At 36.2% G+C, this 26,340-nt stretch overlaps 1 protein-coding gene across 6 annotated transcripts in view; it reads right to left on the minus strand.

The window, feature by feature from the left end:
- The window catches only part of EPB41L5 (erythrocyte membrane protein band 4.1 like 5), a 145,636-nt gene that overhangs the window by 48,825 nt on the left and 70,471 nt on the right, over nt 1-26,340 (minus strand). For 4 of the 6 annotated variants that reach the window (XM_072788874.1, XM_072788872.1, XM_072788869.1 and 1 more), the window contains exons 15-16: nt 23,737-23,779; nt 23,245-23,360 (exon numbers count right to left, since the gene is read on the minus strand). In XM_072788874.1, coding sequence (XP_072644975.1) covers nt 23,245-23,360; nt 23,737-23,779 — 159 coding nt within the window. Of the gene's footprint in view, nt 1-17,516; nt 20,255-23,244; nt 23,361-23,736; nt 23,780-26,340 lie in introns of those variants that run through there. The other 2 variants (XM_072788875.1, XM_072788873.1) reach the window with 2 other exon arrangements.

Below are 26,340 nucleotides of genomic sequence, written 5' to 3' on the forward strand. Positions count from 1 at the left end.
ATACCAGAGACTTTGTGGCTTATCAACAGAAATTTATTTCTCACAGTTCTTTTTTTTTTTTTCTCACAGTTCTAATAGCTGGGAAATCCAAGAACAGGCACTGGCAAATTTGGTGTCTGGTGAAGGTTGACTTTCTAGTTCAGAGATCTTTTTTTTTTTTCTCAGTGTATCCTCATACAAGGAGTGCATGAGGGATCTCTCTGGAGTCTTTCTTATAAGGCACTAATCCCATTCATGAGGGCTTCCCCTTCATGACCTTACATCTCCCAAAGGTCTCAACCTCCAAACACCATCACACTGGGGGTTAATTCTCAACACACAGACTTTGGGGGATACAAATATTCAGTCCGTAATATATAAAACTAAGGAAAAAAAACCTTCATTCATCTGAAATTAAATAGAAGCCCATATATACAAGAATGTGGAATTGTCTCAACTGAAGAACAGTGATTAAAAAGTACCCACATTATATGTGCCCCTCGCCAAATTCTTACATTGAAGTCCTAACACCCAGCACCTCAGAATGTGATCTTATTTGGAAACGGGATGACTGCAGATGTAATTAGTTAAGTTGGGATGAGATCACACCAGAGAGTAGGGAAGATACTTAATTAAATATGACTAATGTCCTTACAAAAGGGAGAAAGAAACTTGGACACAGATAGATACACGAGGTGAGCACCAAATGAAGATGAAGGCAGAGGTCAGATGGTGCTTCCGCAATCCAAAGACTGTCAGGAAACCACCAGAAGCTAGACATGGAACAAGTTGTTTCTCATAGCTCTCAGAAGCAAGCAATCCTCTCTATGCCTTGATCTCTTGGACTTCTAGCCTCTAGAACTGTGAGACAAAATTTCTGGTTGTCACCCAGTTTGTAACAACAGTCCTAGCAAATTAATACATCTTACATTCTAAAAATCTGAGCAGGACTTACTGAAAAAGAACCTGAGAATACCGTTGTTGAGATCATAAAAGACAAATAACATAAAAACATTGTGCAAGAAAATTCAAAGGACGCAAGTGCACTCTAACTTTTCTCCTCTTCTCCCCAGGAGAGTAAGGCACTACAAAAATCACATCAAATAAATGGAGACTACAAAAGAACCTGTGAAAGGGGAGAATGGTATCTTACTTTGTGGTGGGGGACTGCTGAACATCAGAAACTTCTAAGACTACATCAGGGAGCACAGAGAGATATATGCTATATGAATCTGTAAGTTTGGGAGCATATGTAAATATATTTCCCATGCAGGGCAATGCCTCCCTCAGCATGGAGAAGTCTAAACTCAATGAGTTGACTGGAGCCAACCTTAAAAACACAGAGAAAAAAGACCAAGCAGTTGGAAAAGGTACATTTCTATAGTTTGGCACAGCAAGAATGCAGAGACTTCCAGAGGCCAAATTTGAAACAAGTCACACATCAAAACGAGTAACAGGAATGGATAATACATTAAAAAAAAATCTGTGTATCGATTAATAACAAATTATTTCTTTTACAGGTGAGCGGAAGAGGAAAAATTCTCTTTTACAGGAGTATGCAAACTCCTATTCTTAGAAAGAATGATGAAATTAGAAAACCACCATACTGTAAATACCAAAGTAACAATAATTGATTCAGGCAAAAATTATCAACAGATGCTAAAATTACTGGGTATAAAGACTGTTACAGGGATGCCTGGGTGGCTCAGCAGTTGAGCATCTGCCTTCAGCTCAGGGTGTAATCCAGGGATCTGGGATTGAGTCCCATATCAGGCACCTTGCGGGAAGCCTGCTTCTCCCTCTGCCTGTGTCTCTGCCTCTCTCTCTCTCTCTCTCTGTCTCATGAATAAATAAATAAAATCTTAAAAAAAAAAAAAAGACTCACGGAATAGGATATCCATTCATTCTCAAAATGACACTCCACAGAGTAGAGCAAAAAAACCTTTCTAGCCTTACTAGAAAGGGTAAGGAAAGGAAAGAAAACAAGGCGAGCTGAACTCACAAACAAAACACTACAAAGCATGTAGGAAAAAAAAAGAGGAAGTCATTAGATTTCTCATAAAATCACTCTACAGTGACAACATAAAGACACAAAACCACACTCACTCATAAGAAACAAAAAAAAAGGGGGGGATGGAGTTTGAAGGTAGTAGAATAGATGAACAAGTGATCATTGATTAGGAAGACTGTAGAAAGCTAAAACCCAATTTTGGAGTAGGGAAAGCCTAGGAAAAAACTAAGTCACTCCAAGGAACTCAAGAAAACTTGTATATAAATAAATATTTTCTCCAATTTCATGGGTTGTCTTTTCACTTTGACAGTATCCTTGGAAACACGTAAGTTTTAATGTTTGATGAATTCCTATTCATTTTTTCTTCTGTCACAGGTGTTTGGTGTCATATCTAAAAAACTATTGCTGAATCCACAAAGATTTACCTCCTGTATTCTCCTCTAAGACATCTACAGCACTAGCTATTAATTTTAGATCTGTGATCCATTTGGAGTTCTTTTTTTTTTTTTTTTTACATGTTGTAAGGTAGGGGGTCCAATTTCATTCTTTTCTATATGACTATCTGGTTGTTCCAGCAGAATTTTTAAAAAAGTAATGTTTACGTAATGGGAAAACCATCTGTGGGCAGCCCAGGTGGCTCAACAGTTTAGCACTGCCTTCAGCCCAGGGCCTGGTCCTGAAGACCTGGGATCGAGTCCTGCATCGGGCTCCCTGCATGGAGCCTACTTCTCCCTCTGCCTGTGTCTCTGCCTCTATCTCCCTCTCTGTGTCTCTTATGAATATATAAATAAAATCTTATAAAAAAAAAAGGAAAATCATCTGTAAACAAACTTAGATTCATTATTCATACCTTATACCAATATAGTTCTAAGTGGATCTGAGATTACTGATATTACACAGATACATTACTGATGTTACAATATTATGTAAGCTACTGATATTATAGTTAATATCCCTAATATACATTAAAAACTTCTTAAAAATAAAGAGAAAAGGGATGCCTGGGTGGCTCAGTGGTTGAGCGTCTGCCTTCTACTCAGGGCGTGATCCTGGTCCAGGGATCTAGTCCCACACTGGGCTCCTTGCGAGGAGCCTGCTTCTCCCTCTATGTCTCTGCCTCTGTGTCTCTCATGGATAAATAAATAAAATCCTTAAAAAATAAAAATAAATAAAGTGAAGAGCGCTGCTTGAAAAGGGAGGAGGGGGACACTACAAATAAGACATCAATTCACAGGGGGAAAAAAAGGCTCTTAAACATACAAACACACACTCATAAGAGGAATTTAAATAAAAACTACACTGAACATATCCACCATTAATCTTGATTATGGTGTTGATATCACAGGTGTATCCATGCCAAAACTCACCAAGTATTTTGATACTTCACTATATATCAAATGCATCTCAATAGAGCTGTAAGGGGGAAAAAATGAAACACTTCATCTCCAATGAAGGGAAATCTGGCAACATCTAGAAAAATTAAAATGTATGGAACGAGAAAAGACTCAAATAGCCAAAGGAATGTTGGAGAAGAAAACCAAAACTGGTGGCATCACAATTCCAGATTTCAAGCTCTATTACAAAGTTGTAATCATCAAGACAGTATTGATAGTGGTACAAAAACACACACAAATCCATGGAACAGAATAAAGAACCCAGAAATGGACCCTCAACTCTATGGTCAACTAATCTTCAACAAAGAATATCCAGGAAAGAGTATCCAATGGAAAAAAGACAGTCTCTTCAACAAATGTTGTTGGGAAAATTGGACAACCAAATGCAGAAGAATGAAACTGGACCATTTTCACACCAAACACAAAAATAGACTCAAAATGAATGAAAGATCTAAACGTAAGACAAGAATCCATCAAAATCCTACAGGAATACACAGGCAGCAATCTTTGTGACCTCAACTGCAGCAACTTCTTGTTAGACATGTCTCCAAAGGCAAAGAAAACAAAAGCAAAAATGAACTACTGGGACTTCATCAAGATAAAAAACTTTTGCACAGCAAAGGAAACAGCAAAACCAAAAGACAAATGACAGAATGGGAAAAGATATTTGCAAATCTTATCAGATAAAAGGCTGGTATCTAAAATCTATAAAGAAAGTATCAAATTCAACACCAAAAGAACAAATAATCCAATCATGAAATGGGCAGAAGACATAAACAGACATTTCTTCAAAATAAACATACAAATGGACAATAGACACATGAAAAAATGCTCTATATCACTTAGCATGAGGGAAATACAAATCACAGGAATAAAAATAGTCATGAACTACATAACACACTGAAAGAATCCATGAATCCATGTATAAATAGATAAGAAAAAGTTCTTTTTGTAGAATACCAACTAATCAACTGATTAGTATAGAATGATAGCAAATCACGATTTTGCAACAATCATAGTAACCAAATTTCACCATTAGATGAAAGTTTGCTGGGAGACAGAATATTTACACAAAGTTTTCGATAATTTTTTAATTACAAAAAAGACAGTATAGTGGAAAAAATCTGATAAACAATACCTAAACCAAGTAATCCGTAATGGACAAAGCAACATCAAATACCCTCTGATGTGATATGCCATGGATAAATCATTTCTGTATAGATTATATCACATTTTTCTTGACAGAAGTGCCTAAAATGAATTCAGTCATGAAAAAACAACCGATTAAATTAAAATTAGGGATAGTCTATGAAACAATAAACGTACTATTTAAGAATGCAAATGTTATGACAGGTACAGAGGCTGAGGAACTGCTGTAGATAAAGACACTAACGAAACTAAATGTTAATGTGTAGTTCTGAACTGGATCAAAGCAGTTGTTATAAAACACAGTGTTAGGACAATCAGGAAACTTGAATATGGATAGCATATAGTAGATAATAGTAGTATACTATATTGGACTCCCTGAATGTGGTAACTGCCTTGGGGACATATTAGAGAATGTTATTGCTCATCCCTCTCTCACCTAAAATCCACCACAAACTCACTTGGAATAAAATCCATTCTTTCCTCTGGCATATAGGACCCTCCATGACTAGATTCCTCCCTAGCACCCTCAGAACATTTCTCATACAGCCTCTTCTTAATCAAGCTCCATTCACACTGGTTTTCTTTTCTACTCCTCAAAATCAAACTAAAGGCCTCTATATTAGCTGTTATGTCTGCCTGAAATAGCCTCTTTCTTTGTAATGGCTGACTCCTTACACCACTCTTACCTCAACTTAGGTATCTCTTCAAAGGCCTATCCCTCACCCTGAAGTCACTTACTATGACATTACCTTGTTTTCTTCACAGCATCTATTACTATTTGAAATCACGGCATCTGTATCTATGTATTTATTACCAGCCTCCATTACTAGAATATATGTCATGAGAATAGGAACTTATGTCCTGGTCACTACTGCATTTCCAGAATGTTAGGCAGTGCCTGTACACAGTAGATCCTTAACATCCAGTCATTAAATCACTGAGTTACTAATTTTGACATGTACCCAATAGGGAGTCTACCATTTAAGTATGATGAAAATCCTAATGAAATCTCGACAACTTTATTTTTTTAATATTTTATTTATTTATTCATGAGAGACACAGAAAGAGAGGCTGAGACACAAGCAGAGGGAGAAGCAGGTTCCATGCAAGGATATATGGGGACTCGTGGAATGTAGGATCATGCCCTGAACCAGAGGCAGATGCTCAACCACTAAGCCACCCAGGCATCCCTAAATCTCGACAACTTTAAATGCTTAGTATTGGGGATAAAAAGGGAGAGCAGTAACTTTTTAGTGTAAAAACACTATCATCAGGTCAGGAGACACACAAAAACAACCTATTCCATTCATTCCCTCTAACTCTCAATATATTTCTTTCCAAACTAAAAAAGGTGGGAAGATAGGGGAAAAGAGGGAGTTGGGGGAGTGGGGAAGAGCACATGCAAGAAAGGGTGAGCACAGAATGTGTACAAGAGAAATATTAAAAGAACAACTACTGTGAAAGATACCAGAAAGGGTTTCTCTTCCAACTACTTTCTATCTCAAAACAAAGCCAAAAAATTAGTAAGATTCATTAAAACTCATCTTCCAACAAAGCTGTGACCAATACATTTAAGTTATAAATTCTCAAGGGTGAACAATTATGTCCTTGCTCACTATCACACCCTTGAATTTTAGAACAAGCTATGATGTATCTGAAGGTCATTTATGCCACATTCTTGTGTGCTGCTGTTACTGAATTTTTGTAGGTAACATCTGATAAAATACCTCTCCTAATGAGAGGTTCACAAAAGTCACTTTGGGATTTATCTCTGTATTTTTTAGTATTTGTTACACAGCAATAGAAAATGAAACACCAATGAACCAACCTGGCACACTATGCTCTCAATAACTGCTTAAATAAACTTACTGCACCCACTCTTTTCTTCTCTAGGAAAATACATGTCATTTAAATGGAAGATTCTTGTTATGCCTTCACCCAGAAAGATTTATTTAACTGCCCCACTGAAACTTGCAAACAGATAAAGGATTATAATCTACAAGTAAGCAAAACTCAAAAGAGAGAATTATAATTTTAAAAAATGTAATTTCTAAATGCAAATAATTCAACCCTGAGCACCCCATTTCATAAAGATTTGAATCACAAAACATTAAATATAGTCTACTTAATCTCTTTAGCTTATCTCTCTAAAACAGAGAAATAAGTAATCATTCTGGTATAAGAGCTGTCACTGTGGGCAGCCCCGGTGGCACAGCGGTTTGGTGCCGCCTGCAGCCTGGGGTGTGATCCTGGAGACCCAGGATCGAGTCCCACGTCGGGCTCCCTGCATGGAGCCTGCTTCTCCCTCTGCCTCTCTCTCTGTGTCTATGAATGAATAAATAAAAATCTCAAAAAAAAAAAAAAAAAGAAAGCTGTCACTGTGCCTTGTTTTCATTCTACATAATCTGCCTCACATAGGTAGGGATAAACATATAATGTGCCACAAAATTAAAGTAAAATGTTGTTCTATGAAAAGACTAAACTGACATGCCTCCAGAGAAAAAGGAGTACATATAGAAAGAAGACAATTTCAGATGCTACTGATAAATAATTTTGAAAATGGCAATTTTGAAAATGGGCAAAGGATGTGAATAGACATTTCTCCAAAAGATATACAAACTGGCAATATGCATATTAAAAAAAATACCTAACATTAATAGTCCAGAACATCAATAGCCCTGTGAAAATGCAACTCAATGCCACAATGTGCTACCACCTTCAAAACAACCAGGATGACTATGATGAAAAAGGTAACAAAGTTGCTGGTGAAAATGTAAAATGGTGCAGCCACTTTGGAAAACAATTTTAACATTCTTCAAGATGTTAAAATCCCAGCAATTCCACTCCGATCAATATATCCAAAAGAACTGAAAACACATGTTCATAAAAAACAAAAAAAGCCCTGTACCTGAATGCCTAGAGCAGTACTGACAGTAGCCAAAAAGTATGAACTGATGGACAAAGATTATGTATTATACAAGGTAATATATTAAACCATTAAAAGAAGTCAAATACTTATAAATGCTATAAAACGGATAACATTTTTTTTTTTTTTTTAAGTTTAAGTAAGCTCTATGCCCAATGTGGGGCTTGAACTCATGACCCTGGATGAAGAGTCACATGCTTGGGGCACCTGAGTGGCTCAGTGGTTGGGTGTCTGCCTTTGGCTCAGTCTGTGATCCTAGGGTCCTAGAATTGAATCCCACATCAGAATCCTTGCAGGGAGCCTGCTTCTCCCTCTACTTATGTCTCTGCCTCTCTCTCTCTCTCATGAATAAATAAATACATAAAATCTTAAAAAAAAAAAAAAAAAACAATCCTAACAACAACAAAGTCACATTCTCTACTAAGCTAACCAGGCAGTCCAACATGGATAAAACACTAGGCTAAGTGAAAGAAGTCAGAGGAGAAACATCACATATTATATGATTCTATTTATGGGACATTTCCAGAATGAGAAAATTAATGGAGACAGATCAGTGTTTGCCAGGACTTGGTGGAGAGAGGAGAACAGGAAGTAGGTGCTAATGGGTAAAGGGTTTCTGTGGGGGATAATTAAAATTTTCTGGAATTATACTGGTGATGGTTGTAAACCTTTGTGAATATACTAAAAACCAATGAGTTGTATACACAAAAGTTTTTTAAAATGTAGTTAGACATTACATTTTTTTCAGTCTGTTGCTTTTGGCAATGTCCTAGCACACATCCATTTCTCAAAAATGTATGAAAGAATATGTAAGGATATGATCTCTTCTATCCATCTTCTTTTTCATGGACACTTACCTAAGGCAGTCTGTCTTGTTTCCCACTATATTTTGGATCATTTTAACTTATTCTTACATATTTATAGTAGATGCTAGCTAAAAAACAAAACAAAAACAATGTCTCCCTATTGCCACTGTCTCAAAATTCAATTTATTTTTCCAGGTTCACTTTCTGTGCACTTAAAATATATTACACAGGTTGATGATTTTTACAAAAATGTAAACATACCTCAGACATTCCACTTGCTTTTATAACTCAACAATGTATTATTGACTTGCTCAATAACCAAGCACATGGAGAATATTCCTCATTCTTTACCAATTACAGAGCATAGATGCAGCATACGTTATTTACCTAGTCTTCCACCAATTGACATTCATTCTTTGCACTGCCTTTTTTGAAAGTTATTATGCTCCTTTTTACTCTCCTTTACTCTACAACCTAGGTCCTATCAAACTTTACAATGAATGGAGTTGGTACAGTGGGTATCATTCTGGGTTCTAGGACCAAGTTGACTTTAAGGCTCAGCAAAGTAATTCTGGAGAAGCTATACACTTACCATGCTTCTATTTCTTCACTAGCCTAAGTACCTACAGAGTCCTATCAGGAATAATTGTTTTGCTGGAGTAAATATTTACTGTTATACCTCCAGAACAATGTCAGGCACAGACGTACTCAAATGTTTTAGCTATCATTATTACTATGGCTCCACATGAATTCTGTACTCATTACTCAAACTCATTACCCAGGAATGATTCCCTTGGCTATTTCTTTGACTCTGTTACAGTTAAAATTTTCTTCTGCTACAGCTCTCTTAGTCCATAATGATTAATTCATCCATCACTATTAAGTATCCTTCAAAATCTGATACAAATCTCAGCAAGCCTTCTTAACTTCAACTTTTTACTCTTCCATGACCATGCTTGTCAAGGACTTAGCACTTGTATCAGTTATTTATAAAACTGTCTCCACAATTTGAATGTAAATTTCTTGAAGCCAGGGACAGCATTTTGACTACCTCTGCATCACCAAATCTGACAAGAGGTACTTGGTATTTGTTCATTCCTTTGATCAACTAATACTTGAATGCTGAGCCAGGCAATGCTCTGGGGAAAGAGAAGTAAAAATAAATGTTCTCTTTTGATGAAGCTTACATTCTGTTGACAACTACCAGAGATGACAAACATATAAAATGAAGTGATGTGAGAAAAAAATGAAGCAGGGTAAGGGGGATAAGGATGATGAGGGGTGGGGGCATGATTATTTTACAGAGAGGTGAGAAAAGTTTCTCTGATAAGAAACTTAAAAATGTGAGAATGAACCAGAAGAGATTCAAGGGAAGAATATTTATGTAGAGGTAAAAATACAAAGATCCTGAGAGGGAACACACCTGGTATATTTGAGCAAGTCTTTGGAATCAGCAAACAAGGTCAAGCCTGACAGATGACAAAGTGTAGGAAAAATCATGTTTTTGTCAATACCAGGAATTGGGGTTTTAGTCTGTGTGAGAGGAGGGCCTCTGGAACACCTGAGCAGAGGAATGACATGATCTAAGTTACAATCACCATGGCTGCCAAAGGGAATATGAGACAGTAGAGGACCAAGGGCAATGGCTAGAAGACCAGGTAGGAAATAAAGTATGACAGTACACTGAAACAGGTAGCACTTCAAGTTATATTATAAAGTCGTAGCAATCAACACAATGCGGTATTGACACAAAAATAGACACATAGCTAATGGAACAGAATAGAAAACCCAGAAATAAACCCGCAACTACATGGTCAATTAATCATCGACAAAGCAGGGAAAGAACATGCAATAAGAAAAGGACAGTCCTTTAAGCAAATGGTGTTGGGAAAATCGGACAGTGACACACAAAAGAAAGAATTTGGACCACCTTCTTACACCACACACAAAAATAAATTCAAAATGGATTAAAGACTTAAATGTGAGACCTGAAAGCATAAAAAACTCTAGAAAAGAACAGAGGCAGCACCTCTTAGACACTGGCCACAGCAACTTTTTTCTAGATGTCTCGTAAAGCAAGGAATACAAAGACAAAAACTATTGGTGCTATAAAATAAAAAGCTTCTGCACAGCAAAGAAAACAATCAACAAAACTAAAAGGCAATCTACGGAATGGGAGAAGATATTTGCAAATGACATACCTGATAAAGAGTTAATATCCAAAATATATAAAGAACTTACACTAACTCAACACCCAAAAACCTGAATAATCCAGTTAAAAAATGAGAAGACATGAACAGGTATTTCTCCAAAGAAGACATACAGATAGCCAACAAACACATGAAAAGATGTTCATCATCAATTACCACCAGGGAAATTCAAATCAAAACTACAATGACATATCACCTCACATGTCAGAATGGCTAAAATCACAAGTATTGGTAAGGATGTGGAGAAAAAGGAACATTTGTGCACCGTTAGTAGGAATGCAAATGTTGCCCAGTAGTGCAGCCGCTGTGGAGAATATGGAGGTCCTTCAAAAAGTTAAAAATAGAACTACCCTACAATGCAGCAATCACACTACTATTTACCAAAAGAATCCAAAAATACTAATTCAAAGAGATGTAGCAGCATTATTTACAATAGCCAAGATATGGAAGCAGCCCAAATGTCCATCAACTGATGAATGGATAAGGAGATGTGATATATATATATATATATATATATACATACATACATACACAGAATGGAAAACTATTTAGCCATAAAAGAATGAAATCTTGCCATTTGCAACAACATGGTTGGAACTACAGAGAATAATGCTAAGCAAAATAAGTCAGAGAAAGACAAATACTACATCATTGCATCGTATGTTGAATTTAAGAAACAAAACAAACAAGCAGAAGGGATAAAAGAGAGACAAACCAAGAAACAGACTCTTCATTATAGAGAACAAACTGATGGATACCACAAGGGAGGTGATGGGTGATTAGTGAGAGCACACACGAGAAGGGCAAGGGGTAGAGGAGGAAAGAAAAGTAGAAGCCGACTTCTCGCTAAGCAGGGAGCCCAGATGCAGGACTCGACCCCACAACAAAGGGATTATAACCTGAGCTGAAGGCAGACACTTAACCAACTGAGCCACCCAGGCACCCCGATTCTGGATCTATTTGAAGAACTGATAGAACTTACTGACGTCTAGAGATAAAAGAGTCAAGATAATTATTAGAGACTATGACCTAAACCAATGCTTCTCAAACTTTACTATGCATCAGAATATCCGTGAGAGCATATTAAAATGGATTATCAGGCCTCATCTCCAGAATCTCTGATTCAGTAGTTCTGGAGTGGAACCTGAGACATGTTGGCCTATCAACAGGAAAAATAGAACTGCCAATTACTGAATGAGGAAAAACAGCAGAGATAACAGAAACTGAACAAGGAGTTCGATTTGAACATATTAAATTTGAGATGTCCCAATAACACCTCTGTGGTGTCTTCCCCCAAAACGCATGGCCTCAATCTAATCACAGAAAAATACCACATGTCTATATCAGATCTCTAAGTAGTGATGTCATACAGACAATTGGATATTAAGTCTGGAAACAAAGCAGTCCAGGCTGAGGATATAAAATAAAATCTTACCATGTATAAATGGCATCTAAAATCTTACCACTAGTTGAGATTACCAAGGAAATGAGTTACTACAGAAAAGGTCCTAAGATAATCTTTAAGGGGCTAGGGAGATAAGGAGAAACTACAAAAGGGTCTAAAAATGATGGCTAGTGAGACTGAAGACCAGAGAGAGTAATATCCCTAAGCTAAGTGAAGGAAGCATTTAATAAAGGAAATGAACTGTTTTGAAAGCTAACTTTCAGAATGATGTAGGATTAGAAATGCGGTCATGGATCCCTGGGTGGCTCAGTGGTTTAGCACCTGCCTTCAGCCCAGGGCATGATCCTGGAATCCCAGGATCAAGTCCCGCCATCAGACTCCTTGCATGCAGTCTGCTTCTCCTTCTGCTTCTCTCTGTCTCTCTTTCATGAATAAATAAATAAAATATTAAAAAAATAAAGAAATGCGGTCATTTGTGAACAAAAGCTATTTTGATGGAGTGGTAGCATAACACTACGAGACCATGCAGAATCTTTATGTGGATTTAAGCAATGCCCCTCCTGAAGACACTTCCAACTCTTAAAAAACTCCTATATTACACTTTCATGAGAACAAGAAATTTAGTGCCACCTGCTGGAATACCAGTCACAAATATGTGATCATTGTCCTCTTGAATGTGGCACTCTTGTGCAGTACATAACCTGCATAATCATACACAGCAGCTTGTTGGCAAAGTCTGATTAGAATGGGTTCAAAATAGAATGAGTAGAGGAGACAGTATAGACAATTCCTTCATGGCAGGAGTTTGGTGTAAGTGGAACAAGGAAATGAGCCAAAAAGGGAAGTAGATTTGAGGGAGATTCTTTTTTAGTGATGTTAGATATTATAGGCTGTTTCTGTGCTGATGAGAATATTCCAGTAGAGAGGAAAAATGATGCTAGCACAAGGGAGCGTTGCTGAAATGATCTACTGGGTAGCTAGGAGTCAAGATCTAGTAGACAAGTGAAATAGGCTTTTTTTTTTTTTAAGATTTTTTATTTATTTATTCATAGAGACACAGCTAGAGAGAGAGGCAGCGACACAGGCAGAGGGAGCAGCAGGCACCATGCAGGGAGCCCGATGTGGGACTCGATCCCCGGTCTCCAGGATCACGCCCTGGGCTGCAGGCGGCGCTAAACCGCTGCGCCACGGAGGCTGCCCGTGAAGTAGGCTTTAAATAAGACAATGGATAGTTCACCTAGAAGACAGCAGGAAAAGCAGAGTATATAAGACCAAACAGAGATAAGTTCATTGAGAAGATATAGTGGGAATATACAGATCTCTTCTGGTTGCTTATTTTCTCAATAAGACAGGAAGCAAAGGGATCCCTGGGTGGCGCAGCGGTTTGGCGCCTGCCTTTGGCCCAGGGCGCGATCCTGGAGACCCGGGATCGAATCCCACGTTGGGCTCTCGGTGCATGGAGCCTGCTTCTCCCTCTGCCTGTGTCTCTGCCTCTCTCTCTCTCTCTGTGTGACTATCATAAATAAATAAAAATTAAAAAAGAAAAAAAAAGGAGTTGTGGATGGTGAGGTGAAGTTGTGCTAAATCTTTCCAACCCAAATTACATTCACCAAACCGATGATTTAAAAAAAAAAAAAAAAAAAGACAGGAAGCAAGGTCATTAATGGATAATGAGGAGTGAGAAGTGTCAGACTTTTGAAAGAAATTACTACCAGCATCATGTGAGATGAATAGATTAAGGAAATGTGATAGGATTTCAGGCAGGACTAAAGTCCTACTAGAGCTCAGTGGCCAAAATTTAAAGTGAGACCATTCAATGATGTTGCATTTCACATTGTCCATCTACACCTATAGTAGACAGAGTTGGATTTAACCAAGATTGAATCCAGGATTTAACTAGATATGTACAACAGGAGAAGGGTCAAAACATTTGAGGGTATGCCCAAAGAAGTAATTATAAATGTCTGTGTATAAGGAAGTGAGAATAAGGAGGTGCTCTGGTAGGTATTCAACAAGTAATGAGGTGATTTTTTTTTAAAAAAAGGAGATATCAAAACAAGCTTCTCCAATCTTTAACTTAAAAATTTGCAATGATTGCCCCAGGCCTCGTTACCAAATCTAAACTCCTCAGCACTGATCTTCAATGCTTTTCCATGCTACACACTTTTTTCACTGTTATTGCTCCAGCATACCTGTTAAGCTAAACTTAAAGTGGTAATGGGGACATTCTAAAGCACTCAAATCTCCCCAAGTCTTTCTAAAGACTTCCTCCCAAAGGTTTTGATGTTGGCATTCCCAGAAAGAATTCATATAAGGGGTTAAATGTAGTTCTTATCCCTGAACTCCTAGAAGAGGTTATAATTAAATAATCCCTGAAGCTAATAGCTGGGCTACAAAACATAGCTTTATTATAGAAAATTCTTCTACATAATGGTACATATTCTTTTTTTTTTTTTAATGGTACATATTCTAGAGGTATTTTACATCCTAGGATGTTTTCCATAATTTCTCTGGATACTGCTCTAACCAGTTTAACAAGACAAATCAGACCATCAATTGTCTTCCTATTACCATGTCTTACCTTTCATTCTTTTCTTTTCTTTTACTCCATCTACCCCTAATAATTGAAAACATTTTTTCACTTAATATCAACAATAACCAGTCATTAGTCAATAGGCCAGACCTGTATTCAAGAGTCTGAAAGGGCTGCCCCCGTGGCCCAGCAGTGTGGCACTGCCTTCGGCCCAGGGTGTGATCCTGGAGACCGGGATAGAGTCCCACGTCAGGCTCCCTGCATGGAGCCTACTTCTCCCTCTGCCTGTGTCTCTGCCTCTCTCTCTCTCTCTCCCCCTCTCTCTGTGTCTGTCATGAATAAATAAAAATAAAATCTTTAAAAAAAAATAGTCTGCAACTTCTCACAAACCTTACTAACCATACACTGAGTATAGCTCATTTCTTCTTTATTAAAATTACTTAAAAACAAAACAAACGAGAATTCCTTCAAGAAAAGTAAGATCTGCAGCTGTTAAACCTGTTTTTAAGAGGAGGGATAGGTTTATTACACCACTAAGGGAGTCTTCAGTCACGCTCCTGGAGAATGTTGTTCTCCAACTCAGATATCTCTTTTCCATGCCAATATAAACAAAATGTTGGCCAGTTGTCAGGAACAAAATGTAAAAGTTTACTCGAGCACCATCACCTAGAATTAAGGCCACAGACTGTTGTTAAGAACACAAAAGCTGAGGTAATTATTGAATAATAAAAAATTGTGAGAACAATTCCTTCAGGAAAAACAGGAACACTTGTTTTTCTGCTTCAACATAAAAATAAAAATGTATCATTAAAAAAGTCACAGAAAATTTTTTCCTTTCACTAATTTCTTTTGAAATTTTCTCTTCTCTTTGCTAATTCTCCAAGAAGGCTATTCCCCCACCAACCTCAAATGCTCAAAGCAGCTAAAATGTACTACACAGCAGCAAGAATTGAAGAAATGAAGTTATATAACACATATTCCAGTGAAAGTGACATGCATCATGCCCTAGATTTTCTATCACCAAAGTTAATGTCAAGTGTGCAAAACAAAATTCTCACAATGATTTCACGTGGCTAAAGTAAAAAAGATAATTTACATGAACAGAAGATGAGAAAATTCTATGTTCTTCAAAAAAAAGGACCGGAGTTTTCCAACCAGAGCCTGGCAGAATGGCGCTACAAATAAGGGTGAATGAGAAGGGCCATTCTGGCATCAACAGGGTAGTGAGCAGAGAATACACGGACATTCACAAGCGCATCCATGGAGTGGATTTCAAGAAGTGTGCCCCTCAGGCACTCAAAAAGATGTGGAAATTTGCCATGAAGGAGATAGGAACTCCAGATGTGTAGTACACGGACACCAGGCTCAGCAAAGCTGTCTGGGCCAAAGGAATAAGGAATGTTCCATACGGTATCTGGGTGCAGTCGTCTAAAACACACAATGAGGATGAAGATTCACCAAACAAGCTCTATATATTGGTTACTGAAGTACCTTCCCCCATTTTCAAAAATCTACAGACAGTTAATGTGGATGAGGACTAATCGCTGATTGTCACAAATAAAAGTATAAAACTGGGGAAAAGGGGGGGGGGAGCTGAGAAAAAATATTATACGATTTATGATAACCAGAAAGATCTGACAAAATCACATTTTATTTTTTTTTAAAGATTTTATTTACTTATTCATGAGAGACACAGAAAGAGAAAGAGAGAGAGAGAGACAGAGACAGAGACACAGGCAGAGGGAGAAGCAGGCTCCATGCAGGGAGCCTTACGTGGGACTCGATCCCAGGTCTCCAGGATCAGGCCCTGGACTGAAGACGGCACTAAACCGCTGAGCCACACGGGCTGCCCCACAAATCACATTTTATACTGAGACAAAAGCATACAAAGAAAGGCACACACAGAGACAGACAAGAGAAAGAGAGAAAGAAACACAGAGGTTTCCCCATCCCAGAAGTATCTTCAAATTCTATCCCTCATGTAAAAGCATCTCACATGGAAGCACTGACAATTCTGAAAGCCAGGTATAATTAATGATGTGATGTAATTTATGTTAAAATATAGGAAGGAAGTATGTGGTGGTAAAGAGATTAACTGTTATTGGCACGAGAGGATTTTATTTTTGCAAAGCAATATGACAAGCCCTACCAAGAATATAAAATAAATTAATGCAACTTAATATTACTATTTTCAGATCCAATATTCAAAGTGTAGTACACACAAAATAATGGCCTTTCAAGCAATGAACTATGGTTTAGAAATGAAGCATATGTCCCAACCAAAAGAGCTGAAGTACTATGGTTCAAATGAGTTCCCACCATCAGTACATGCTTGCACTAATATGGACAAACCATCTCCTAACTTTTTCAGTTTACATCTGTGAATACATAGTAAAGGATCAAAGTTGAGGATTAGTCTTCTCATTCCTGTGAGGCCAGTCATCACAATATTCTTCTTCCTCCTCAACCCCAAGACATTGTAATCCTCCATTCCTTTCCACTACCCCCTTCATCTATGTTCCTGTTTTGGCAAGATGGAAAGATGAAATGCATGACATCAGGATACATAAAAGTGATAAAGCAAGACTACTGATCAAAATAATTATTAACATAACAACCAAGTAAATACACAAAAATCTAGAAAATAAGAGAAACTACCATAATTAAGGCCCAGTTCATTTTTTTACCCCATGAAACAAGCTGCCTGCCTGTCCTTGATTCAGAAGACACTTCAATTTTATATTTTGACATGCTGACATGGCATCTTTTACATGCTGGACAATTTTAACAATGAAGATTCACCCAAAGGTTGTTATAAGTGATAACATTTCCTGGGTCAGCACTTTAATTTTAAAAGTCTTCCTAAAAAAAGATTTGAATTATTCTGAGGATATTACAATATTAGAATGTCTGTATACTAGTTGCTTTTTAAAATATAGACATATGCAACAGGATAAATAAAGTTTGCTTTTCTCTGTAAAACCACTTAAAAGTATATCTATCATTACTCTATCAAGGTCAAAACAGTTAGACTATACTTAGAGACAGTTTTGCCTTTGAAGTAGTTTTACCATCAACAGAAATAATCAAAAAACAAAAGAAATAATCAACATAAGAGCATGTTTATTTTCATGTATGAAGGTATAAAGATCACTAGTTTTGCTATGTTTCTGTAAATTTCTCTGCCTATAAAATTAGAGCTGAAACATAACCAACCTAATTCAAGAGGTTAAAATTAATTACATTATATAAAATAAACCAAAGCACTAAAGTTGAATCACATGGTCCTGGAGTTCTGTACTATTGGCTCCTTCTGATCAAAAGGATAGTGACCAAATAAAGTACTCTGAAGGATATTATTTCCCTAATCTATGACCAATGACCCTTTAGGCATAATAAAATGCAGACTATAAATAAGTTAGTGACAAGTTATTTAATTTAGGATGAACTACCTGCAAATTCTTCATAACTCTGAAAACGTGTATCTTAAAAACATCAGCAGCAAGAATATTAACAATATTTGATACAAAATCCTAGATCATACAGGAACTTATATAAAATAGACAAATTTAATTCTACTACCACAGTCTTAGCCCTTTATTTCCCCCATCCCCTGCACTGCCTTCTCTCCCTATCATCCCTCCACCCAGTTTCTATCATCAGACTTTACAAATGAACCATAATATAACAAGGTTTTCAAAGAGAGAATAACAATGATGTGATTCTTCTATCACTTAAATGTAACTATACTGATTAACTCAAATTCTAGTATAGAAATGGACCACTTTCAATGCAAACTGAAGATACTAGTCTTCTATTACAATCCTTCTCTATTTCCCAAAGTTAAGATTCTGCTAGGATATATATAAGGCATTGTTCAGTAGTCTAACCTTCAGATTTCAAGATTACTTTTAAAGTACGAAAAGTCAAATTTTGGCATCTTTCTAAAAGACCTAAAAAGCTTTATTAATATACTTCTTTGGCGTCTACTATAGAAATAGTAGGTTTTTAGTCATATATTCACACCCATGAAAAATTTTCCTATATGACACAAACCAGAATTTCTGTGCTAAAAGGTTATGATTCAAATTCCCTGTTTTAAAGAAAAAAATTACCATCAACAATGCCTGACGATTATAATCTGAGCTATGTAAAGACTAAAACAACTATGAAGGACATACATCAGTGGCCATTTTTAAGCATGCTTTATGATGATAGAGGGAGGTGGATTATTTAAGATATGAACCTGTTGATATTTATAGGATATGATAAAGAATATTTTGAGCTTCTGTCTCCTTAAAATGATTGTGATAAAATCAGATTGAAACCTGCCTATAAATTTCATTCCTAGATCTTATTTAATTTTGCTTACTTTTTTTCTATTGATAAGTTGTATTCTATTTGCAAACAACAGTCTAGGAATAAAGCCCTCTGAAACTTGTACCTAGCAGAGACCAACCTTGGAGGTAAATAGGTAAACCTTGGAGGTAAATAGGATGGTCTAAGTTAGGTTGTTTATAATAAAGCTTCATTATCTTTACGTATTATGAATTCTCAGACCATAAAGTATCTTCAAATCACATAGTTTTATGGTTTTCAAACTGTTAAAAATTTCTAAAAACTAAAGAAAGGCAAAAGAAATACTTCCCTTATATCAGTTCCCATGATATGAGAAATGTACTTTTTCCAGGTAATCTGTCTCTGGGAATTAAATCAAAGAGCTTGGATAATTACATTCAAAGTTCATAAAGGAACCAAAATAGCAATATATCTAATCCATTTGAAAGTGGTATGGTTTGGGCTTTAGAAATGTTAAAGGTTGTACAAGGCCAGATTATGAGGCTGCTGAAAACCTGGGAAATCTATCAGATGCATAAGATGCAAAAGAAAAGATAAAAATGAAAAGACAAAAGTAAATACATTTTCCATTTTGTACAACCATTCAGTAGTAATGTAACTAAATTTAGTTAACCACTACTTAACTAGTTAATCAAGTAAAAGTAATCATTCAGATTTATCTCTCTATATGAATCACATTATTAATGTGATTTCTAGATCTTTTGGTAAAATAAAATGCTGGTTTGTCAAAAAGTAATAGTGCTTTTAACTAAAAATTACATTAATTACAATTATAGAATCTTAGGCACTTAACTGAAATTAAGGCATGGGGTCATTGTAGAAGTATTAAAAATGCATAGAAAAGCAGTTTTATCAAAGTATCACCAAAGGTTGATACATTGTGCCTGGATATGCTTCCTTCTCAGTGTGTGATTAGTGTATCTGATTCTTTTAACCTCAATCTATTTGGATGGCATGGTGTGGGAGGATAACAGATAGCTTTTACACAAACACAAACCTTCTCCTGAGACATCTTCTGAGTGATGTATTACCATGTTAAAATCATGAAAAACCTTTCCAAAATCACAATGATATATACATACCCTTTCAATACAAAAGCATGTGTGATTATCATTGATGGCATACAGCTTTCTTCACATTCTTTTCCCTTTCACAGAATTACAAACAATACTATGCAACTAGTGACTCAATATAAAGTAATTTCTCCCAAATTCTCCTAATGTGATCAATCCTCTATGTATAGAAAATGTATACCATCAACTTGCATGACAAAGAGTCCCAGTGTCTAATGGGCTTAACACTCATATCTCAGTCATGGCTGCATGGCCGGGAAAATGAACATCATGATGGACTCCTGTATTCTTCACATTGTGCTCATGGACAAAGTCAGTGTAGTTTCTATGTGCAGGCTGGGGTGGGGACAAGGCCCTTGTGTTCCACTGGTTTCCACCACGTTGACAGCAGTCACTGGCAGCAGAGACCCTGGATGGTTGGGGAGTGGGAGGGGAGCACAGTTAGTCAACAGGAATAGGAGAAAATGGATGTGTAAGAGGTAATAAAGGAGTAAGGCACTGTGACTAGCATGCACCACTGATATGAGTAGTTACTGACATTTATTCCATGCAATGACATTCAAAAATAAGGCAGTAGGGTGGCGGTTAGAATCCACAAAGTTATACGTAGTGGAAAAACTCAATATGGAAATACGAGTAAGTAATCAGAGTCAGTTAAGTGAATTATATAAAGAGGAAATTTCACAGAGAGCAAAACACTCTATCTGTCCCTGATGTTGGTACCAAAATCAAAGCTAGAAATGTTGAAGTTTAATGAGAAGGAAAAAATATTTGTAATCTACTTAATTCAAATATTTAAAAGGATACTTCTACATTACGGACAAAGGCACATATAGAAAATGACAACTATGAAAATTATTCTCCAAATTAAGTGATTTCACAAAACTGAAATCCAGTAAACAGAATTCAGAAAGAGTATTAAAAAAAATAAATAAATAATAATAAAAAAAACCAAGTACTTCAGAGGCCATTTAATTTTACGTGAATGTTTCCAATTAACACAGTGGAGAATCACTGTCCCTTCTATAATCAAAGTTCATAGGACTTCAGAATGAAATTCAACAGGTACAGATAATGTGATGAGATTGTAAGCCTCTCTAAGGTACATTTTAGTAAGTATATTAAGAAACCCTTTTCTTACACAGTGCTATAGAATAGGCCTACAGAACTAAGAGTGAAGCATGCATACAAGCAGTTCCTGGTTAGAAATCATTAAGAGTCCTCCAGTAGAAAGAAAACATTTGTCACGGTTCAGAAAATCAAGGTTTTGCAACACAGCAAAAAGGGAAGCACATATTTAAGATAATTACAAGTTAAAAAAAAAAAAAAAACCCATCCCAATTATATAAGATGTCTAAGGATAAATTTTTAAATACAGTATTTTTTTTCTAACCCAACTAAAACATGAATCTTCAAACTTCTTTTTCCTTAAGAAAACTGAAATTAACTAAAAGGATTTTTCAGAACAAACTTGAATGCTTTTTTACAATAAAATCATCATTTCTTCTTCAAAGGGTATACAATTTATTTATCATATCTATCCCATAAAATTCATGACCTCTGTATGCAGTCTCTGAAACTTTAGGAAATTCAGTTAGGTTTATGTTCTCCTCAATATATGCAAAATTTCCCATATATTATTCAGTTTAACTTATCACTTTCTAAAGGAGGACTGTTTTATATTCATTTAAGAGCATTAATAACAATAAAAGCATGCAGAAACAAGTGAAATATAGAATGCACTTTAAATTCAAGCTGGGGAATTCATTAGCTCCAAGATAGATCAGTTCTATATTCAGTTCCATGCCACTGCTGACATACATATACACTGAGGCTCATTAAGTTTTCAGGATCACCATTTTACTCCATTTCAGCAAAGGAGGTCTCAGCACAAGTACATAAGGGAAGGACACAGAGCTCCAAATTTTTCATTTTCCTTAAAATTCAATATTCTCAGATTCAGTACTCTTTCTAAAGGTTGTGCCAAAGGAACTAAGTACTGCCTAATAAATCAAATTAAATAGATTTGAATACATGCCCATTAAAATCAGAAATCTCAATAAAGATTTAGTGTCATAATATAGTATGCAACCTCTCCCACCCCCCAGACTCTCATTCTGTATTAATATAAAAAGTAAGCATGTATTAAGGGAATTCTTTTATAGTTGAAGTCTTGGTTTCCTTGCCAACAGGACTTGGTAATACCAAGGCCATAAAACATAGCTACTTACTGGAGCTGTGTTTTCAGTAAGAAATTGAAGAAACTCCTTAATGGCTTAAAAAAAAATAAAGACTAAAATTTGATATTTAGAAGCCTCATTGTTCATACTTTAAGTGTGTGCCCACATGCACACACACACACACAAAGCACCCCCACCATACGCTGGTATAAGTAAAAGAAAAAAACAGACAGAAAAAAGAAAAAAAAAAATTCCCTCAATCTTAGAAACTAATCAAGTTATTTGGAACTGAAGTAAAAATATGCCCAACGATAGAGAGCAAAGCACCTTGCAAGTTAGTTAAGCCAAAATAACAGTGAAAAACAATTACATAGCAAAGACTGAAAATAATCACCAACCACTGTTGACCCACCACCATGAAGGAAGAACTGGCTGCTCAGAAAGCTGACCAAAACCTTGAGATCACCACAGAAATTCATTAGATTTCAGGTACTAAACAAACTAAGAGCAAGAGAAAAAGAGAAAAATCCTATAAATTATCAAAGTTCATTTCACAGATTTGCAACGTGACCACTCAATCAAGTAATTCCCGAGGAGCCCTCCAAACCACATACATTATTTCGGAAATGATGAACACTATTGATTACACTCCAATAAGCCACAAAGTATTCATATTTGTGTACTAACTACACAATGTAAAATAGATCCTGGAAATCTCAACAAATAAAGTATCTTCTCTGTCATCAGATTCTCTCTCCATCCCCCAAAATGAAGCGTTTTAATGCTTTGTTTGATTAGATTATAATCATCTTTCCCTTTTGGCTTTTCTTCAGTCTTTAATGAAAAAATACATCCAAAGTACTAGCATTATGTTGTGTGGAATAACATGTAACAAACATATTTTCCTTACTGATCTGGAAAAAGGTTCTACTGACTAGCACTGAAGTCCTATTCAACAGAGAACCACCCACCACTTCTAATCATGCTAACCAAAATAAGGAGAGAGGTCTGATGTTCTTCAATTAATAACTACATTCCCTTCTTATACATATCGCTTATTTTCCCAATCTCAGTATGACTGTTCAACGGTATGTTTCTGTTCAGCCTACAAATATGAATAATTTGTTTTCAATCATATTTAAAGTATTCTAAGATTATGGTGGAGAATTTAGAATACCATTAAGCAAGATTTTATTCTGGTTTAAAGGAGTTAACAAACCATTTCCTGTCATACTGGTTTGATCCAGGATTCCTTGGAAGATTCTCTATCTCTGCCAGCACAGGACCAGAGGGAACAGAAGGAATCACAGGCAGAGTTGATCTCACACTCCAAGCCTGTGGATAAAATTATAAAAATCATCCATTTTTGCCCACATACATGACTTTGTCGCCAATAAACGGAATATTAAAATGGATTACTATCTACAAACATAGTGCAAACAAATGCTCGCATGTTGTGTACTACCTCAGAGATAGATAATAATTTAACTAAATATTAAGATATTCCTTATTTTATAGAATTTACAGGAACAGAAAATGTCCTATAGGGTACCTGTTCGATTTACAGCATCTCAGATAATAACAGAGGGTTTCATTTATTTAGCCACTTTACAGATAAAAAAAGAAAACAGACAAAACCTTCCCAAAGTTATACCATTATCTGTCATAATTAACTAGCATTCTAGGGTTTACAAGTTTAGTATCATCTCACCTGTTGGGATCCATTACTCTGAGTTGAAACATTATTGTGAACACTGTAATGGGGAAAAACATGTATTAAAAAACCATATATAAAATTCTAGGGTTTCATATTGTAAGACTATACATACAGTAATGAAAGTACCTTTATTTTTAAAGGCATTGTTTTGTTGCAAGTAAAGAAAAAATTACTATTAGTACCTAAAACTAAAAATTAAAGATGCTCAGAAAACATTTGTTTTTAAAACATTGTTTTTACTATAATCTGCTCATTTAAAATTTCCATATACTTATATTTTAATTGTGCTTTAAATGTGTAGTTCACTACTAATCTTGTTTATTTATTGAACAGTATCTGTCAAAGATGGCAAAATAAAGAGCAGCACAAATGATATCTTAAATTCAAGGCTTTAAGCACAAATATCCACATAAACTTACCTGTGTCACTTCTTTTGTATATTCCTACACTCTAAAGATTTTCCAGTCATCAACAGCCCAGCAGTTGATAATTCAAAAGGCCTTAATATAAACTTAAAATTAGAAACCTCTTTCCACTCCAAGAGATTTATAAATATGTTTTAAAACTTTTAGTTTAAGCTATATTCATTTCCCTCCTCCATCACTTCCCCACAAAAAAGCACTTTAAAAAACTCAATCTAAAACAAAATATTTAGGGCGCCTGAATGGCTCAGTGGGTTAAGCATCTGCTTCGGCTGAGGTCATGATCCCAGGGTCCTAGGATGGAGCCCCACATCAGGTTCCCTGCTCCTCCTTCTGCCCTCTGCCTGCCATTCCCCTTGCTTGTGCTCTCTCTCTCAAAAAAAATAAAATAAAAATAAATCAAATCTTTAAAAAATAAACAAAACAAAAACAAATCTCAGAACAGCTGAAAAAGAGAACATTCAATGAAATAACTCAACAGTGACATATTACTGAACAAAGGGGAAAAAGAGTTTACTGCCTTCAGACCTTCTAACATAAGCATCCTTGTACCCTGAGGTAAATAATTCAACTTAGGTAACTGAAAATATATTCAAAGTTTTTTATACACATACACACACACACAAACACACAAATTCCTTGAAAGTGAAAAAATTATCCACAGACTTAATGAGAGCACTATATTCCAGGAAAAGGAGACTGGGAATTAAGTGCATTTAAGCTCTTATTATTAAATTACTGACTTTCAAGGATAAGGAAAGAATACTTAGGTAACCCATAGAGATTAAAAGGAAATCACTGCCAATACCTGGCTGGCACAGACCTTTTCATAGCAATACTCAAGAATATTATACCCAGTCAAGATGTTTTTCTAGTGAAAGGAAATGGTCAGGAGTGCCTGGGTGGCTCAGTCAGTTAGTATTTGCCTTCAGCTCTAGTCATGAACTCAGGGCCCCAGGATCGAGCCCCACATTGGGCTCCCTGCTCCGTGGAGTCTGCTTCTCCCTCTGCTCCCCATCCCCTGTACTTGTGCTCATGCTCTAATAAATAAAATCTCAAAAAAAAAAAAAAAAAAAAGGAAATGAGTAAAGCTTCTCAAACCAAACTCTGAATACAATATCCAAGAGCCTTTCTCTGAGAGGGGAGAGCAAAACAAAAACAATCTGATAAAAGACAACCAATTAAGAAAGAATTCAAGAATGAAGAGGCCTTGCTAAAGGCTAGGTGATGAGAAGTGAACCCATTTTAAAAACATCTTATTTTTTATTACCTACAACTACAAGTTGAGTCACCAAAACTTGCACTACTACCATTTCCCAGGTTCAAATCCAAGCTGTGCCACTACCATTAGTTCTGTTCTCTAAACCTTAGGTTCTTCATTTGCATGAAACGGTTTCCTTTTGACTGTCGCTGCTCCCAGAACACATTATGGTGGTTTAAGTAACTCATAATCCTAGATATTATGAAATCTCATCCAAACTGCTTGACTGGATGATCCCCATGGTTACTCTCTGAAGCTTTTCCTTTATTTTTTTTAAGTTTTATGTATTCATTTGAAGGGGAGAAGGAGAGCCTGAAAGGAGAGTGAGAGGGAGAAGCAGATTCCCCACCAAGCAGGGATCCCCCACCCCCAACATGGGGCTCAATCCCAGGACCCTGGGATCATGACCCGAGCCAAAGGCAGATGCTTAACTGAGCCATCTGGGCACTCCTGAAGCTTTTCCTTTAACTGAGAAGAACTCCAGCAAATGATAAACAAAAGATGAATAACAACATGAAAAAAAGTGCTTATAAGTGATCTTAATCAAATCATAGGCCTGTTTTCAAATAATTTGAAATGTAGTAAGCAGTATTTTCTCATAATTACACACGTATTCTTTCACTTCCAATAACACCCAAGTAGGAATGAATATTTCTCATTACGGACTTAATCCAAGCTTACCCCTTTCAAAGGACCACATGCAATAACTGACCCCTTTTGCTCTTACAATCTCTATATTCATTTAATCTGCCATTCCTTCTTTTCCTCTCATTTCCGTCTTCAAGATTCTGTCAGCTAAGCCTGTACAAAAGTACTAATCACTGAAATGTGATCTATCCTTTCAAATGTCACCTCTTCTTAGGATACTTTATATTAGTCAAGACTCATGGGGATTAGGAGATAAAACAGTATAAG

Source organism: Canis lupus, chromosome 20 (assembly GCF_048164855.1).
Source record: "Canis lupus baileyi chromosome 20, mCanLup2.hap1, whole genome shotgun sequence".
Classification (NCBI taxonomy): domain Eukaryota; kingdom Metazoa; phylum Chordata; class Mammalia; order Carnivora; family Canidae; genus Canis; species Canis lupus.